The sequence below is a fragment of the Salvelinus alpinus genome, chromosome 36 (genome assembly GCF_045679555.1).
Source record: "Salvelinus alpinus chromosome 36, SLU_Salpinus.1, whole genome shotgun sequence".
NCBI lineage: Eukaryota > Metazoa > Chordata > Actinopteri > Salmoniformes > Salmonidae > Salvelinus > Salvelinus alpinus.
Genome location: NC_092121.1, coordinates 4,929,177 through 4,948,150, shown reverse-complemented (window position 1 = coordinate 4,948,150; position 18,974 = coordinate 4,929,177). Strand labels below are relative to the sequence as shown.

The following is an 18,974-nucleotide window of genomic DNA, read 5'->3' as shown; positions in this document are numbered from 1 at the left end:
AATAATGGATTCATAAAAAGTTTTTTAACGTAGTCCAAAGCAGGTTACCCTCAGAATAGCCAACATTTCAACATTGCCCAGTAGTCCCGTATCTCACGTGATGGAATGCTCTTATTTTAGTCAAGTAAGTCTCACATGTAGCATAGATGAATGTAATTCCTGTGTATTGATATACAAAGTGAAGTTAAAGAGTGGTGCGATTTAGGTTTAGCACTGTCAGGGGTTGTAGGCAAACAGTCACTGTTGCATTTCTAATGCCAAGCAGGGCCGCAACTTTGGTTTTATAAGTTGGGGGGGGGGGGGGGGGATAATAATAATAATAATAATGATTTTATCCAGTCGGATAAACACTCCAAACAGCCTACCCGACCGCTCGGAGGTGTCAGCGTGGTCCTAAAGCACTCCCAAGCCTAGTTTAGTATCAAATTTCAATGATAAAACTGGGGGGATGATTGGCACCCTTGATAAAGATTAGCAAAAAAGACTGCATAAAATAAACTGAGCTATATGTATTCTGTATGCAAAAAAAATATATATATTATGTTAGTTTATACTAATACAATTGCTCAGATAAAGAGATTATGTTTAACAAGTAATACTTTTTTCTCTCAAAAAGATAGGGTTAAAAATGATTGGCACCCATGTTTTCAGTACCTTTCAATACTTCACCTTGCAAGGATAACGGCACTGAGCCTTTAAAAAAAATGTTTTATGAGATTAGAGAGCACATTGGGAGGGAGCTTAGACCATTCTTCCATACAGAATCTTTCCAGATCATTGATATCCTTCATCTGGTCATATGGACTGCCCTCTTTAACTCAAACCACATGTTTTCAATGGTGTTCAAGTCCGGAGACTAAGATGGCCATTGCACAATTAAGATTTTGTAGTCAATTAACAATTTATTTGTGGATTTTGTGTGCTTGGTGTTATTGTGTTGCTGGAAGATCCACTTGCGGTCAAGTGTCAGTCTCCTGGCAGAGGCAACCAGGTTTTTGGCTAAAATGTCCTGGTACTAGATAACGTTCATGATGCCGTTGACCAAACAAGGGCCCCAGGACCAGTGGAGACAAAATAGCCTCAAAACATCAAAGATCCACCACCATATTTTACAGTAGGTATGGGGTTCTTTTCTGCTAATGCATCCTTATTTTGACGCCAAACTCACCAAAATATGGTGGTGGATCTTTGATGTTATGGGGCTATTTTGCTTTCACTGGTCCTGGGGCCCTTGTTAGGGTCAACTGCATCATGAACTTTACACAGTACCAGGACATTTTAGCCAAAAACCTGGTTGCCTCTTGCCTGACGACTCAAACTGATTACTTCCGCTGCTTTATGATCGCAAAACATTTGTGGGCGTGGCTAGGCGTTTGCCCAGAGCAATGTGGTTGGCTAGCCAGGCAAGGTTGCCTCTGTCAGGAGGCTGAAACCTGGCTTCAAGTGGATCTTCCAGCAAAGACAATAACCACAAGCACACATCAAAATCAACAAAGAAATTGTTAATTGACCACAAAATTCAACATTTTGCAATGTCCTTCTCCATCTCCGGAGGGCAGTGCATAAGCGCAGATGAAAGATATCAAGGATCTGGGAAGATTCTGTATAAAATCCCTCCAATCTCATAAAACATTTTAGAACAAGGCTCAGTGCCGTTATCCTGGCAAGGTGAGGTATTGAAAGGTATTGAAAACAGGGGTGCCAATAATGTTTACCCCTGTGTTTGTGATTAAAAAAAATAACAAAATCTCTTTATCTGAGAAATTGTATCAATATAAAATATAATTTGCCCTTCTTTTAGCATACAATATAGCTCAGTATTGGTATTATGTATTTTATACAGTCTTTTTTGCTAATCTTTATCAAGGGTGCCAATAATTTTGGAACTGACTATATATGGGGCTTATGGGACTTGTAGTCCTTCTTGGCATTACCAACACAAAGGTGGCTGGGCTGAAGCCCGCAACTGAATGCCTATAAAATTGTCACTATTAACAATATAACACTTGCACTAAAACAGAATGCCACAGATCAAAATAGCCATTGGTATATTTTATTATATATATTTTTTTACATACACAACATAAATGAAAACAGAAATCAAGTCAGATGAAAATAGTCTTGCATAAACTTGGCGGTGAAAGTCCTGGGACTAATGCCTTGGCCTGGAACGTTGCGTCAAGGCCTAAAATAGGTCCCACATCTTCTGTCAACTCAAAAGTGTAAACCATTCACTTACTTGACTGAGACTGAATGGCCATTAGAGTTTTGAGTGCCCCTGTGGGAATGTACTGCTAGAGCAGGGTTTCCCAAACACGGTCCTGGGGGTACGTAGTTTTTTTTTGCCATAGCACTACACAGCCGATTCAAATAACCAAAGCTTGATGATGAGTTGGTTATTTAAATCAGCTGTGTAGTGCTAGGGCAAAAAACAAGAGGGGGGCCAGGACCGTGTTGTGGAAACCCTGTCGTAGAGCAGCAGCTCTATGTGGCAGCTAGTTTTAACGGCCCTGTACATTGCTGGTAGCTAGCTAAGAAGCGACATGGTCTACGCTACACCACCCCAAGTCCAAAATTCAACCTTGAGGAAAAGATGCAGTATATTTTAGTATTACGCTCTCATCTCATAAAGAAATTACATAGATTGAAGGTCAGGAGATACTATGAGACATCTAACGCCATGGGACTCAAGTAACATTTGTATTATCTCATTGAGATGGCTGACAGACGAGTTCTCCCCGTTTTTTATTTTTATTTTTTTAATTATGCCCATGGCCTTGCCAACATTTATTCTAGAAGTTCCTACGCTTTACATACTTCACTTCTTGAAAACACCTAAATGCAAAAACCATTATGGATTGAAGATGCCTTAGTAAAAGCAATTCAGATACAAATACATACTCTGGGTTGGGGGCACAAACCCAAAATAAACCATCGGACAAGGGACACAATAGAAGGGTCCCATCAGAACGATACAGGAATATACACACCAAACCATAACAAGGCTTCAAACGGACTGGTCGCTATATTTAGCATGAAGTGTCATCTCACACCTACTCATTTGCAGCGGAGCTTTACCAGTAGGATATTTGCTTGAACAGTTTCATTTGCAGTAGATTTTTACATTATAAACGTTTTTTCCCCTTTAAACTTTGCAAACAAAGTTAGCAGTATTATCTCAAACATGAGATCTATTAAATCCAACATTATTTCCTGTGAGAGGAAGTCCCAATCAATTGAGAGAACTGAACAGAAATGCACCCAGATGGGAGGGAATAGAAAAACATGTCCATGAGAAGGAAAAGAAGGGTGTGGTCCGGTGCTGTTTGGGTGCCAATCTGCACTGAAGCTGCCCTCCTCAATTAGACAGTAGATTGTGGTCCAGACAGTCCATTACAAAGCAAGAGGTTTTGTTGTATCCTGAGTGCGTAGTCTCAAAACGCAATAAGGACTGAAGACAGAGTATAATTCTTTGCATCTTGCGAGATAGGATTACAAACCAAATGACATGGTAGAGGTGTTTAGCCCCCTATACCTTTAAGCAGTTTTGATCAAACCAGAAAGACGACGAGCCTTTGAGGCCTCAGTAGAGGTTATTGGTGAGCTGCACTGGCTGATAGGCACACTGTTTTGTGACACTTTGAAGGGGGACGATTCATGAGACTAAAACAATTGTGGCTCGGGCAGAAGTCTCGAAAGGCGATCAGACTTTATGTCTTTCGAAGCAAGAATAACAACTCCACATCCATATGAAAAAATAAGATCTACCCCTCACAGCAGACAAGACCACTGGTTAGAACGTGTCATACGGTTTATTGTAAAAAAATGTTTTATCCTCCTTGATCACCTGAAGTCCATTTTCAGTTTGTGTCATCAGTCTTACTGCCAGGCTAAGGTTTACATAGAACTTGTACCTTAGACTGTGTCAACCTGTGGAACGCACCTCTGACACCATATATGTAAGCCAATGTTAAACATTTAGCGCTTAAAAACGGCCAAACCGACATAAGATCATTCGACAAACCAATCTACAGAAACCCATCGCAGGCGAAAACTCGAAAAGAAAGTTCACACGGCCTTGAAGCAGGTGTCAGGTATTTTTGTTACCATCACAAAACATCTCCTGTGGCTCGTTTGAAAATCCTGGCGGTGGCTTTCAGATGACTGAAAAGGTGACACCATGGAGGTCTAACACCATGGAGGTCTAACACAGGTCTGTGCCTGTTCGGTACCGGCCGATTCTGCCAAACGGAGCTGAAGAGGCACCAGTCCACTGCCTTCCAATGAAAAATGCAATGGACAACGTTGCATTGGTTTAATGGGACAGGTCAAATGACAAATCTGGCTTTCTTGCCATTCCTATTGGTCTCTACCAGCATTTTAGCATCAGAGAAGAAAACCATCTCTTGAAAGTTTAACTCACAACATTATAGCTCAATGATAATCATACACATCAAACATTGATTCAGAGAGCATCGTTGTCATGCATAGAAAAAAAAAAACTCTTTCCATGCAGGCTTTAGCATTGAGCCAACAGAAAATTATTTGAAGACACTGCCCACAGACCATAATAAAATTTCTCGCTGTGCATATATATATATATACATACACACACATTTGCAGACAAATATATTGGCACACTTGAACGAATCACTACCTTCTTGTCAAATAAGTTCACACCTATATTTGTTTGATTTACATCTGCACAGACATGTTTTTATCAAAACTGAAATTTAGATTTTAAAGTCAAAATATGGCCTGGGCTATATTATTGGAAATTCTAATAAATTTGGTTGGAGGCAAGTGATGTGTAATTTTTCCTCACTTGTAATAAATTGCAAGTGCCTACAGGGTAAAAGCCACCCAACCAGTTTTGAAATATTAAAGGGAAATACCTAGTCAGTTGTACAACTGAAATGTCTCTCCCGCATTTAACCCAACCCCTCTGAATCAGAGGTGCGGGGGGCTGCCTTAAATCGACATCCACGTCTTCGGCGCCCGGTGAACAGTGGAACTGCCTTGCTCAGGGGCAGAATGACAGATTTTTACCTTGTCAGCTCGGGGATTCAATCCAGCTACCTTTCAGTTACTGGCCTCAAAGCTCTAACCACTAGTACAATCTGTTCCACTGTAAAGTGCAAAGGTGCCAATATATTTGACCGCAACTCTACGTGTTTTGTACTAGGCATTAATGGATTTTTTTTTGTTGGTTGAAACAAATGCAATTCATTATGAATTCATAATGTAATTATGACTCGGTTCATAATTGTATTAAGTACTGTTCAGATTAAAGAAAGATCATAAGAGACAATGGGACTTTAGAAGTGGATAGTCTGAGGTGTATGTACCGATGTATGATAGAATAGAAGTTGATGATCTGATTAAGACGATCGATGTGGTTGTACTGACTGAATATTGAGAATGGGCAATCTCAGATTTCACCTCTACTTCCTAATCCAATCAGGCGTGGGAAAACAAAGACAAAAGGCAGAGTCTATAACAAATTGCTTTCAAAACAACTAGTGTTCTACAAGCCAAACTCCCCCAACACTAGCATTGTTTCCTTACAACAGTTGAAAAATAAAATAAAAAATTAATCGAAGTCCTGCAATGACTGCAGGGGAAGGAAAAAGAACCAATCAAAACAGACATTAGCTATCCCCTGCCTTTGTATCATAAGTGCTTCCTGATATCAAGCCTTTCCCCCTCCAACATCTCACTTGTGCCAAAACCATCCTGCAAAAACAGAAAGGGAGAAACAGAAAAATAGGTAGTGTGGCGCCATCTTGTGGCTAAGGCTGGGAGCTGCCCTGGCTATCTGGGTCCGTGCCTGAGGAGCTGGTGTCCGAGTCCGAGTGGTCATCGTTGTCCTCCGGTGGGCACTTCACCCGTATGCGCCTCTGGGTGGCACTCAGGCGTGCCAGTAGGCCCTGGTAATCGAAGCGACCCCTCTTCTCCCCAAAAGGGTCCTGGACGTATGTAAGGAGAGGAAGAGTTTGTGGGATATGCATCTCATATTTCAACGTCTCATATTTTCCACTGTGGTGGTGGTTTAAAGCATGTGGGAGCAGTATATACTGTGTTGTTTAAATTTATTTTGTACAAGTGAACAAATAATTTATTTCTACATGTATAGAGATCATTTCTTTATATGTGTAGAGAACCGTCTGTAAATAAACCGGGACAAATTACTTTGGCAATGAAGAGTCAGATGAACTTGTGGCATGCATTCATGGATGCCAAGGGAAGCCAGGCTTCCCAAAATAATTGACCAAGAAAAAAATAAATATCTTGTTTGTGTTTCATAAATTTCCTTCAAATCAAATTTTATTTGTCACATGCGCCGAAAACAACAGGTGTTGTCGACCTTACCATGAAATGCTTACTTACAAGCCCGAAAATAGAAAATAGAGTTAAGGGGGGAAAAAAGACAAAAAAAAGAAAGTAATACAATAAAATAACAATGAGGCTGTATACAGTGGGCACCCGTACAGAGTCAATGTGCAGCGGTACAGATTAGTCGAGGTAATTTGTACTTGTAGGTAGGGGTAAAGTGACTGTGCATAGATAATAAACAGCGAGTAATAGCAGTGTTACTCAGGAAACTAAAAAGATTTGGCATGGGTCCTGAGATCCTCAAAAGGTTCTACAGCTGCAACATCAAGAGCATCCTGACTGGTTGCATCACTGCCTGGTACGGCAATTGCTCGGCCTCTGACCGCAAGGCACTGGATGGTAGTGCGTACGGCCCAGTACATCACTGGGGCTAAGCTGCCTGCCATCCAGGGTCTCTATACCAGGCGGTGTCAGAGGAAGACCCAAAAAATTGTCTAAGACGCCAGCCACAGACTGTTCTCTCTACGCATGGCAAGCGGTAGCGGAGTGCCAAGTCTAGGACAAAAGGCTTCTCAACAGTTTTTACCCCCAAGCCATAAGACTCCTGAACGGGTAATCAAATGGCTACCCAGACTATTTGCATTGTGTGCCCCCCCCCCCCCCCCAACCCCTATTTTACACTGCTGCTACTCTCTGTTTATCATATATGCAGTCACTTTAACTATACATTCATGAACATACTACCTCAATTGGCCTGAACAACCAGTGCTCCCCCACATTGGCTAACCGGGCTATCTGCATTGTGTCCCGCCACCCACCAACCTCTCTTTACGCTACTGCTACTCTCTGTTCATCATATATGCATAGTCACTTTAACCATATCTACATACTACCTAAACCAGCCTGACTAACCGGTGTCTGTATGTAGTTTCGCTACTTTTATAGCCTCGCTACTGTTTTTCACTGTCTTTTTACTGTTGTTTTTATTTCTTTACTTACCTATTGTTCAATTTGTTACCTTTCCCCTCTCTGATAACCAGGTGGTGAATCGCATCTCTGCATGTCTGGCAGACATATCAGTGTGGATGACGGATCACCACCTCAAGCTGAACCTCGGCAAGACGGAGCTGCTCTTCCTCCCGGGGAAGGACTGCCCGTTCCATGATCTCGCCATCACGGTTGACAACTCCATTGTGTCCTCCTCCCAGAGTGCTAAGAACCTTGGCGTGATCCTGGACAACACCCTGTCGTTCTCAACTAACATCAAGGCGGTGACCCGTTCCTGTAGGTTCATGCTCTACAACATTCGCAGAGTATGACCCTGCCTCACGCAGGAAGCGGCGCAGGTCCTAATCCAGGCACTTGTCATCTCCCGTCTGGATTACTGCAACTCGCTGTTGGCTGGGCTCCCTGCCTGTGCCATTAAACCCCTACAACTCATCCAGAACGCCGCAGCCCGTCTGGTGTTCAACTTTCCCAAGTTCTCTCACGTCACCCCGCTCCTCCGCTCTCTCCACTGGCTTCCAGTTGAAGCTCGCATCCGCTACAAGACCATGGTGCTTGCCTACGGAGCTGTGAGGGGAACGGCACCTCCGTACCTTCAGGCTCTGATCAGGCCCTACACCCAAACAAGGGCACTGCGTTCATCCACCTCTGGCCTGCTCGCCTCCCTACCTCTGAGGAAGTACAGTTCCCGCTCAGCCCAGTCAAAACTGTTCGCTGCTCTGGCACCCCAATGGTGGAACAAACTCCCTCACGACGCCAGGTCAGCGGAGTCAATCACCACCTTCCGGAGACACCTGAAACCCCACCTCTTTAAGGAATACCTAGGATAGGATAAAGTAATCCTTCTAACCCCCCCCCCCCCCCTTAAAAGAGTTAGATGCACTATTGTAAAGTGGTTGTTCCACTGAATATCATAAGGTGAATGCACCAATTTGTAAGTCGCTCTGGATAAGAGCGTCTGCTAAATGACTTAAATGTAAATGTAATGTAAATGTTCACCTAATACCTTTTTTGCACTACTGGTTAGTAAGCATTTCACTGTAAGGTCTACACCTGTTGTATTCGGCGCACGTGACAAATAAAGTCCGGGTGGCCATTTGATTCATTGTTCAGCAGTCTTATGGCTTGGGGGGGGGGGGGGGTAGAAGTTGTTAAGGAGCCTTTTGAACCTAGACTTTGCGCTCCGGTACTGCAGAGAGAACAGTCTATGACTTGGGTGACTGGGGTCTTTGACAATTCTTTGGGCCTTCCTCTTACACCGCCTAGTATATTGGTCCTGGATGGCATGAAGCTTGGCCCCAGTGATGTACTGGGCTGTACGCACTACCCTCTGTAGCGCCTTACGGTCGGATGCCGAGCAGTTGCCATACCAGGCGGTGATGCAACCGGTCAGGATGCTCTCAGTGGTGCAGCTGTAGAACTTTGAGGGTCTGGGGACTGATGCCAAATCTTTTCAGTCTCCCGAGGGGGAAAAGTGTTGTCGTGCCCTCTTCACGACTTTCTTGGTGTGTTTGGACCATGATAGTTTGCTGGGGATGTGGACACCAAGGAACTTGAAACTCTCGACCCGCTCCACTACAGCCTCGTCAATCTGAATGGGGGTGTGTTCGACCCTCATTCTGTAGTCCACGATCATCTCCTTTGTCTTGATCACGTTGAGGGAGAGGTTGTTGTCCTGGCACACTACCTTCCTAAAGGCTGTCTCATTGTCGGTGATCAGGCCTACCACCGTTGTGTCGTCAGCAAACTTAATGGTGTTGGAGTTGTGCTTGGCCATGCAGTCGTGGGTGAACAGGGAGTACAGGAGGGGACTGAGCACGCACCCCTGAGGGGCCCCCATGTTGAAGATCAGCATGGCAGATGTGTTGTTGCTTACCCTTACCACCTGGGGGCAGCCCATCAGGAAGTCCATGATCCAGTTGCAGAGGGCGGTGTTTAGTTCCAGGGTCCTTAGCTTAATGATGAGCTTTCTGGGCACTATGGTATTTAACACTAAGCTCTAGTCAATGAACAGCATTCTCACCTAGGTGTTCATTTTGTCTAGGTAGGAAAGGGCAGTGTGGAGTGCGATTGAGACATCTGAAAAATTCACAAGAGACTCAATGTACCTCACCAGAGAAAGCATTTGAGCAAGCAAAACAGCACCCCTCTGGCTCTGTATGCTGTCTGGTCCAAAAGAGTATGACATTGTTGCCGCCCATAGCATTGAATGCAAGGGAAGCCAGTGAGCATTTGGCCTCCCTTGAAACAAATAATAAATCAAATAAAAAGTATAAAATAGCCAATCAGCGTTGCGCTAAACTGAGTGAGCTCAACTGTGAATGGTCCTGGCACACCCCCATTTATTTTATTTTTAAAAGACGTGTCAAGGGAAGCCAGTTTGGATTTTGCATAACTTCTATCAAATCGCATCAAGAGCATACATCACCGACAGAAACAACTTGAATTGTTGCATTTGGTTGTGTTCCTCCGATGGCTCGCTAGCAAAAATCGTTTCTTTCCTAAATTAGCCATGGATGGAGATAGGGATTTGGACTTGTGGTTTTACTTAATTCTCCTTACTGGCCAATGATTATAACAGCGATTCTGATCCAACCATTAATTAACCATATATTGTTGTGCCCCTGGCCTGAGAGTTCAATAAGTAGAAGGCTAACGTTGCCTACGAAAGGAAGTTAAGCTAGCGAGCAAGCAAGCATTTTAGCCAGGTAGTCTGGGACAACAAAAAATAAAAGCGTGTACTGTGTGACAGAGTGATCATCAACCGTTTCATCAATATGAGAGGATGGCATTGGCGGGTGAGTCAAAACTTTTTTTTAATACTTGCACGTACACAAATCAGAACCATGGACAGCCACATCATTTTTAGACTATATTGTTTTTGGTATCTTTTAGTTGTCACTGTATTAGACTAAGCATGGGTGATTTGATGATGTTGAAATGGTGCTGGAATAGTGGAGGCAGCTCCTGTTTTCTTTGCGACTTGCGGTAACTCTGTGGTTCTAAATCAATAGTTGTTTAGTAGTCCGAAAATGTTGGAAACATTAACTTGCTCGACCATGTTGGAGGTCATGCAACTGTTTGTTACATGCAATATGCTTTGTGGACTTGTTCTCCGGATTTTGTAATATAACAAAGATGTGGTTAAATTTATTCTGCCACTGTCTTCTTATGATCTCTAGCCTGAGGCCTATATATCACCGTCGCAAGGCATATGAACCAACAGGTTATAAAGCAAACAACGCATTTATCACAACACATAATATGGCTTTATTTCTCCCCCCTCTGGCTTCCCCAGTGATATTACCCACGCACTGCTCCTGCTCGTGGATATCATTATTATGTTTCTGCGTTCATTATGAAGGAAGATGGAGGTAGTTTCGTATTAAAATAAAAGCTTGGTGATTAGTTGATTATTTGAGTCAGCTGCGTAGTGCTAGGGCAAAAATCAAAAACGTGCACCCCTTGGGGTCCCGAGGACCCAGTTTGGGAAACCCTGCTCTAACCCCAGGGAAGGCAGTGCATTAGTCACCAGGATGTGTGATGCATTATAACCTATGTGTTCTGCTTCTCCAAGGTGCATAAAGAAACGTGTACACACACAGAGAGAGACAGACAGACAGACAGAGAGAGAGAATGAGGTCTCTGGCAATACCTGCATGTTCTGTCCCTGTTGGTGTAGTCTCTCTTTGCAGACCCCCTCGTAGAAGTCATAGTACTCCAGGAATGATTTCTCCATCACACTCCTGCAACACAGGAACATTCATGAGGTTAATTAACCACCAAAACAACTACAAATTAAAATGACTCGCCATTGAAAGCGGTGTTTGTTCTTTGAACATGTCTCTTGCAATCTAATCTGTTAAGGTTCAACAATATGCCTCATATACAATAAGGAGATTAGACGTGGCCTGTAGCCTTAATTTGGAGTTCAGGCATATACAGCCCCTTCAGAAAGTATTCACACCTCTTGACTTTTTCCACATTTTGTTGTTACAAAGTGGGATTGAAATGGATTACATTTTCGAGCACGATTTACACAAAATATTAAATGGAAAATAAAACTATTTTTTGATTAGATAAGTATTCAACCCCCTGAGTCAACACGTTAGTCACCTTTGGCAGCGATTATAGCTGTGAGTCTCTGGGTAAGTGTAAGAGCTTGGAAAACCTGGATTGTACAATATTTCCCATGATTCTTTTTTGATTTCTTCAAGCTCTGTCAAGTTAGACAGCCATTTTCAAGTCTTGCCATAGATTTTCTAGACAATTTAAGTCAAAACTGCAACTAGGCCACTCAGGAACACACAATGTCATCTTGGTAAGTAGCATTTTAGGTTATTCTCCTGCAGAAAGGTCTGTTTGTCTCCAGTGTCTGTTGGAAAGCAGAATTAACCAGGTTTTCCCTCTAGGATTTTGCCTGTGTTTAGCTTTATTCCTTTTATCCTAAAAAACTCACTAGTCCCTGCAGATGACAAGCATACCCATAACATGATGCAGCCACCACCATGCTTGAAAATATGGAGTGGTACTCAGTGATGTGTTGAATTTGCCCCAAACATAATGCTTTGTATGCAGTATTACTTTAGTGCCTTATTGCAAACAAGATGCATGTGTGGGAATATTTTAATTATGTACAGGCTTGCTTCTTTTCATTCCATCATTTAGGTTAGCATTGTGGAGTAACTACAATGTTGTTGATCCAGCCTCAGTATTTTCATATCACAGCCATTTAATGTCAACTGCTTTAAAATCACCATTGGCCTCATGGTGATGAACTCCCTAAGGGGTTTCCTTCCTCTCAGTCAACCGAGCTAGGACGCCTGTATCATTGTAGTGACTGGGTGTATCGATACACCATCCAAAGTGTAATTAATAACTACACCATTCAAAGGCATATTCAATGTCTGCTTTTTTATTTATACACACCTATCAATAGGTGCCCTTCTTTGCGATGCAGTGTAAAAATGGGGTTGGGCGGAACAATGCAAATAGTCCGGGTAGCCATTCGATTAGCTGTTCAGGAGTCTTATGGCTTGGGGGGGGGGGGGGGGTAGAAGCTGTTAAGGAGCCGTTTGGACCTAAATGTGGCACTCCAGTACAGCTTGTCATGCAGTAGCAGAGAGAAGTCTACGACTAGTGTGGCTGGAGTCTGACAATTTTTAGGGCCTTCTTCTGACACCGCCAGGTATAGAGGTCCTGGACGGCAGGAAGCTTGGCCCCACACTGGGCCATACACACTACCCTCTGCAGTGCCTTGTGGTCAGGTGCCAAGCAGTTGCCATACCAGGCAGTAATGCAACCGGTCAGGATGCTCTCGATGGTGTAGCTGTAGAACATTGAGGATCTGAGGACCCATGCCAAATCTTTTCAGTCTCCTGAGGGGGAATAGGCATTGTGGTGCCCTCTTCACGACTGTCTTGGTGTGTTTGGATCATGATAGTTTGTTGGTGATGTGGACACCAAGGAACTTGAAGCTCTCAACCTGCTCCACTACAGCCCTGTCGATGAGAATGGGGGCGTGCTCTGTTGGGGTGGTATGCAAATTGGAGTGGGTCTAGGGTTTCTGGGATAAGGGTGTTGTTAGCCATGACCAGCCTTTCAAAGTATTTCATGGCTACAGACGTTGAGTGCTACGGGTCGGGAGTCATTTAGGCAGGTTACCTTGGCGTCCCTGGGAACAGGGACTTGAAACATGCTAATACAGACTTGGTCAGGGACAGGTTGAAAATGTCAATGAAAACACATTCCAGTTGATCAGCGCATGCTCAGAGTACAAGTCCTTGTAATCCATCTGGGCCTGCGGCCTTGTGAATGTTGACCTGTTTAAAGGTCTTACATTGGCTACGGAAAGCATGATCACACAGTCGTCGGGAACAGCTGATGCTCTCATGCATGCTTCAGTGTTGCTTGCCTCGACGCGAGTATAGAAGTTATTCAGCTCGTCTGGTAGGCTCGTGTCACTGGGCAGCTCGCGGCTGTGCTTCCCTTTGTAGTCAGTAATAGTTTGCAAGCCCTGCCACATCTGACGAGCATCAGAGCCGGTGAAGTACGATTCAATCTTAGTCCTGTATTGCCTGTTTGATGGTTCATCGGAGGGCATAGCAGGATTTCTTATAAGTGTCCAGGTTAGAGGCCCGCTCCTTGAAAGCGGCAGCTCTACCCTTTAGCTCTGTGAGGATGTTGCCTGTAATCCATGGCTTCTGGTTGGGGTATGTATGTACGGTCACTGTGGGGATGACATCATCGATGAACTTATTGATGAAGCCAGTAACTGATGTGGTATACTCTTCAATGCCATCAGAAGAATCCCAGAAAATATTCCAGTCTGTGCTAGCAAAACAGTCCTGTAGCTTAGCATCTGTCATCAATCATGTTAAAACACAATTATTGCACACAGAGTGAGTCCATTCAACTTATTATCTGACTTGTTAAGCAAATTCTTACTCCTGAAGTTATTTAGGCTTGCCATAACAAAGGAGTTGAATACTTATTGACTCAAAACATTTCAGCTTTTCATTTGTTATTCATTTCTAAAAACATAATTCCACTTTGACATTATGGGGTATTGTGTGTAGATTAGTGACAAAATGACAATGTAACCCATTTTAAACTCAGGCTGTAACAACAAAATGTGGAAAAAGAGTCAAGGTGTGTGAAAACTTTCTGAAGCCATTGTAGCTGGATCTAGACAATAGATGACGTGGAACATTGACTCATCTCGACATCAGTCGACTTTTGAGTTTTCAAAAGGTCTACCTTTTATTTTTGGCGTGAACAATCCAAGACCAACTCACCACAGGGCTTCTGGACAGGGCACCTTCCCATCCAGCATGTCACATACAGCCACGCGCATGGTCTCATGGCGGATGCACTCGTTGTAGTTCTTGCTGTCCCCCGGGTGTCTTTCCTGGCAAAGGGAGTGTCAGAGGGAGCAGGTGTAAGGGGGACAATTCTCAAGACACAAAAAAGTGACACATTCCACACTGATATGGTCAGTCTGTAGCTGATGACAGAAAAGACACGTTTACACAGACTTCTACAAATGGGGAAGAAATGGCAAACGGACTAAATAGACACATAGAACGGCTGAAGACTTCTGTAAGTCAGACAACACAATCAGTCATATTACATCAAAATATCATATGCCAAAAACACAGTAGCTTTGATCAAAATGGCTGCATTTCTTCAGTGAACCACATTCCCCATAAGGCTGTAGGATTTAACTGCATTCTGGGGATTGTGGTTTGGTTTGCCAGCTAAATTAGAGGCCAACTTACCAGTGGGCTATAGGCTTACCTGTTCAAAGCCTGGCTCATTGTGGTAGGGGTTCTCAGTCATCAGAGACTGGATGGAGATCAGAACTGAGGAGATGCTCTGGGCTGGGCTCCACGCTGGCCCTGTCCAAGTCCTACACAACAAACCAGAACAAAGAGGTAAGTTTAAAGCACAAAAGATTCACGTCAAGAGCCCGCGCACTAAGCAAAATATTAAGTGTAAGTTGTATATGAACTACGGTGCTTCATCGAAAAAAGGTACTGTAGACTGAATAGTAGCTCAATTTTATTCTTCGGAGTGCAAGCTTTTGAACTCCCTGTAGGTTCTCGAGACTGACCAACACTACTATAAAAGGAACGAGAGGAAGTACCTCAAAGCTGATTCAAGGAGCCATAGGTCCAAAATAGCATTACGATACATGGGCACGTTATTCCAAGAAAAATAAAAAGGTATTCTATTTTCAATAGAATGATGGCATCACATCCTCTGGCCCAAAGTCACCCACACGTCGACAGTGAGGGGGAGATCTGGACCGAGTCTGGGATGAAGTACTGACATGCAAGAAATTATCTGCGTCTCTACATAGAGAGCTGCCATAAATAAGCATGTTCCGCCAAAGAATGCCCGCTACCTGAATCTACCCCTTACAGTTGTGGTCAGACCAGGTCAGGCATGAATAATACAGACTGACTTGCAACTATTGGGCACCACTGTCTGCTGTTTTTCATGCTCTTGTGTGTAATTAAGTGGAATCATGATATTGATTGCAGGTCTCATCACACAGTGTCCCAAGTATATCATTTGTAAGAGCTGCTATTCTATGGGCCTGGGTTTAATAGGTAGACTTATGAATGCCTTGTCCCATTTCGACCCCTAGTCACCCCATCCCCTAGTTTGAAAGGGAAATGGGCATAGATGTATGGGTTGCTCAGGTGCAGCAGGTTTCCCCTGAGCTGCAGGACCCTGGCTTACCCGAGGATGCTGAGGCATACTTTGCCGTTACGGTAAAAGTTGGGGTTGAAGCGCACAGTGTTTTGGCCGGTGGTGATGAGCTTGACCCGTGGGGGGTGGATGGGGTAGTCCGGGGGGCAGCGGAACAGAAAGAGGAAGAAGCCTCCCTCGTAGGGCGTGTCGAAGGGTCCTGTGATGAGGGCATGGATCTGAGGAGGGAAGACTAGAGTCAGGACTAATATATAGGGAGGGTGTCGATGCGTTGAATTTCTCCATAATTCCCATGGTTGCCATAATCCTCATAATAGTTGTGCAGGAGACTAATTCCAAGAGGGCTGTTGTTCCTCTTGCCACAGCAAAAGTTCTTCAAGGCTGTATTTTTTGTTTAGTAAGTCCAATTTCATTTTTCTTTTGACTTAGTACAAACATTGAGTCTGTGGGTTAGAATTTAGAAGACAAACAAGGCTAAATTACCTGATAAATACTTAATTTATTCAGGGCACAATTTACTTATGTTAACTTTCTTTCAAGAAGGATCCCCCCAACAACAACTTGAGCCTGGGATAGGAGTTGTTGGGGGAAGGGGTCTGGCTAGCTCAATGTACAACAGTAAGGTGGTCTGGACAGACCCCGTGGACCTAGATAGTGGAAGTCTGTGAGCTTTACCTTAGTCATGTCGTGAGGGTCAGGAACTACAAACATACCCGGGGGAGGCTCCTTATAGATGGACATTATATCCCTGAGGAAAGAGTAAGAAGAGAAACATAAGAAAATATGCAAATACACAATGATAGTAGCCTGGTCCCAGATCGGTTTGTGCTCTTGCCAACTTGGCATGATTTATTATTATATATATTTTTAGCCTTCATTTAACTAGGCAAGTCAGTTAAGAACAAATTCTTATTTTCAATGACGGCCTAGGAACTGCCTTGTTCAGGGGCAGAACGACATATTTTTACCTTGTCAGCTCGGAGATCTGATCTTGCAACCTTTCGGTTACTAGTCCAACGCTCTAACCACTAGGCTACCTGCCGCCCATGATAGAGCAAGCAGACTGGCACTCGGGGCACCTTTTATGCCAACAATGTAATGTTGATAACGCTGTGTTTACACGTTTCATGAGGTCAATATATTAATTACTGAGAGTCACATTATACGCAAATGGATTTACACATGACATCAGTAACTCTGACCAATTAATACAAACTATTGGCTTAACTAGTAGCCTAAGTAAGCATTTTCTTAGGGCATATTTTCCTACAGGATTTACCCATGTTTCACCAAAAAGGCTCAAACTTTTCTGTTTCCATCTATGCGGGCCAGCACCAGTGTCTCACTGTGTCATAGCTCTGATGGACCCGCTCTCACTTGGAACCAAAAGCAGGCCTCGGGAACTTTTCAGCTGTAATTTACATAATTAACACCTCACAAAGAAACTGCTTTGATTATGCAGAGGTTGTTGACTCTGCTCTTCACAAATCCTGTCAGTCCTAACTCTACAACTCTAAGCGGCATGCTGCCTTCTCCCTAGTTTTCAGCTATTAGCGTCGCCCAAAACGACATTTTGAACTACAATCCGAACGCGGTTTTAACGTTTAGAAACGTCATTAATCGTCGCTTGCGACAGGGCTTTCGAAACATATCTTTCATCAGCGGGAAAGAATCCTTTAAAAAAACATATACATAGTTATGGGTGCCTCCGTCCAACGAAAGTACACTTCTGCTACACTTCCCGAGTTATGCTTAGACACAGGTGTTCGGAGCATGCTAGATGGCTAATTAAACAATCCCTGTAACATGGAGATATGGACGTGTGGGAACACTAACCCTATGAAGGTGTGTATCCCAAAAAATGTTTTATGTGAAAATGATTTCCCCCTGATATGAAAGGTGCTTCCAAAACCGTACTGCAAGCGACGAGTGTTAATGTTCAGATTGAGTGTCAGGGCCCTTAAACAAAACTCCCCAATACAGAAGACGCCTTTCGTCCAATGACTCATGTGTATGGTCAAGAAATTGAGAGTCACAATCAAGGACTATATGTCTAGGTATGTAAACACAGTAGTGTAACACTGGTGTTTGTAGAAAAGTAGCATTTATATTCACAAAAATACACGTGTGGTGTGGTTCTTTCGTTTTCAGACAGCATGGAAGTTGGAACCACATCCCATATGTTCTAACAGGCAAGCCCACCAGTGTATATCTGCATACTCAAATTATTACCTTTTGATTCGGAGAATGCATTGCTGGGACGTCTTCTCGTTGTCCCAGTCGGTACTTAGTGTTGGGTCCCAGGACGTTGCGTGAATCTGGGACAAGAGGCCCGCTCCGGCCACCCCCAAACCGATACCACCCGGCAGAGCATTGGTGGCCGAGTAGGGGGGTACTGGAATGGCAGAGCCCACTACCGCGCTAAGAACACCTGCACCTCCAAACCCGCTCCCAGTCACCACGGTTGAGGTAGTTGTGGCTCCAAGGGCCATGACGGCTAGGCCAGTCTCAGCAGCCGCTGCTGGGGGTGGTGAGGCCGGGTTAGCTCCACTCGTCGAGTGGCCCGGCAGAGAATTACCCAAACTCGGTAACAGCGGAGCTCCATTTCCCAGACTACTAACACCTAACCCAATTTCACCATTAGCAACCTCTCCTACGCTATCCGCCATTGTAAATTAGCACGTGTTCAGGTTATAGCTAGCTTGCTAGCTACAGTTATTGACAGTTGTCGATACAGTAGTTTCTTGTTTTGAGTCCGTCCTCACGCAGTCGGTAAATGAGGAAGAACAAGGCGAGGCGAGGATGAGAAAAAGCGCTCCCACGGCATTGTATGCCTTTCTTCTCGCCTCCAAAAGTAGCTAATCGTGTTTAGCTACGTCTTAAGAACCTACAAACTGTCAGTCGAAAAGTTAATGCTATAATATATTACCCGTCACAAATTCTGTTTTACCAGTCACCAACGCAGTTTGCGGTTTCAGCCTGTTTATCGCCTAGCTTTTCCTTCGGTTTTCAATAACCACTTCCTCTCCACAGCACAGAATACCTTTACTGCCACCTGGCGGCGATCTTCAGCATTCTAGTTGGACTCCGCGTCCACACCCGATTAGACAACATTCATCCCATTAAAATGTGGAAATCTTAAAGTAGCAACATACAACAGTAGGCCTACAATCAGTATTTTAAATTTTCTTTAGAACACCATACCTCGACGTGACTTACAACCTAAATGAGTTGGCTGGAATTTAAAATATTTTTAATTTGACTAGTAACTTGTAGAAGACTGCTTTAGTTTAACTCAGGGTTACAGAACATCCTGGGTGTCCACTTGGATTTAACAGTTAAATTATTCTATTCAGGTCGTCACTTTTTCCATTAATGATTGAAGTTGTACATTACCACCAGTATAGTGAATA

General features: G+C 43.7%; 1 protein-coding gene across 1 annotated transcript; it reads right to left on the bottom strand.

Annotated features, from left to right (window-relative positions):
- Window positions 1–2,037: 2,037 nt before the first annotated feature.
- Window positions 2,038–18,588, bottom strand: LOC139565056 (ubiquitin-conjugating enzyme E2 Z-like). Its single transcript, XM_071385080.1, has 7 exons — window positions 17,794–18,588; window positions 16,237–16,309; window positions 15,592–15,779; window positions 14,641–14,752; window positions 14,139–14,251; window positions 10,997–11,087; window positions 2,038–5,969 (listed from the first exon to the last, which is right to left on the bottom strand). The coding sequence occupies exons 1-7, from the start codon at window positions 18,228–18,230 to the stop codon at window positions 5,793–5,795; spliced, it is 1,191 nt and encodes a 396-aa protein (XP_071241181.1). The 5' UTR covers window positions 18,231–18,588; the 3' UTR covers window positions 2,038–5,792.
- Between the last annotated feature and the right edge of the window lie 386 nt (window positions 18,589–18,974).

Bases quoted from the DNA above. Each gene is read 5' to 3' on its own strand.
- LOC139565056 (XM_071385080.1), bottom strand. From the start codon at position 18,230: ATGGCGGATAGCGTAGGAGAGGTTGCTAATGGTGAAATTGGGTTAGGT. The intron at 16,310-17,793 runs GTAATAATTTGA...CTCTTTCCTCAG, and splicing joins TGCATTCTCCGAATCAAAAG to GGATATAATGTCCATCTATA. The intron at 14,252-14,640 runs GTAAGCCTATAG...TCCCTTTGCCAG, and splicing joins ATGAGCCAGGCTTTGAACAG to GAAAGACACCCGGGGGACAG.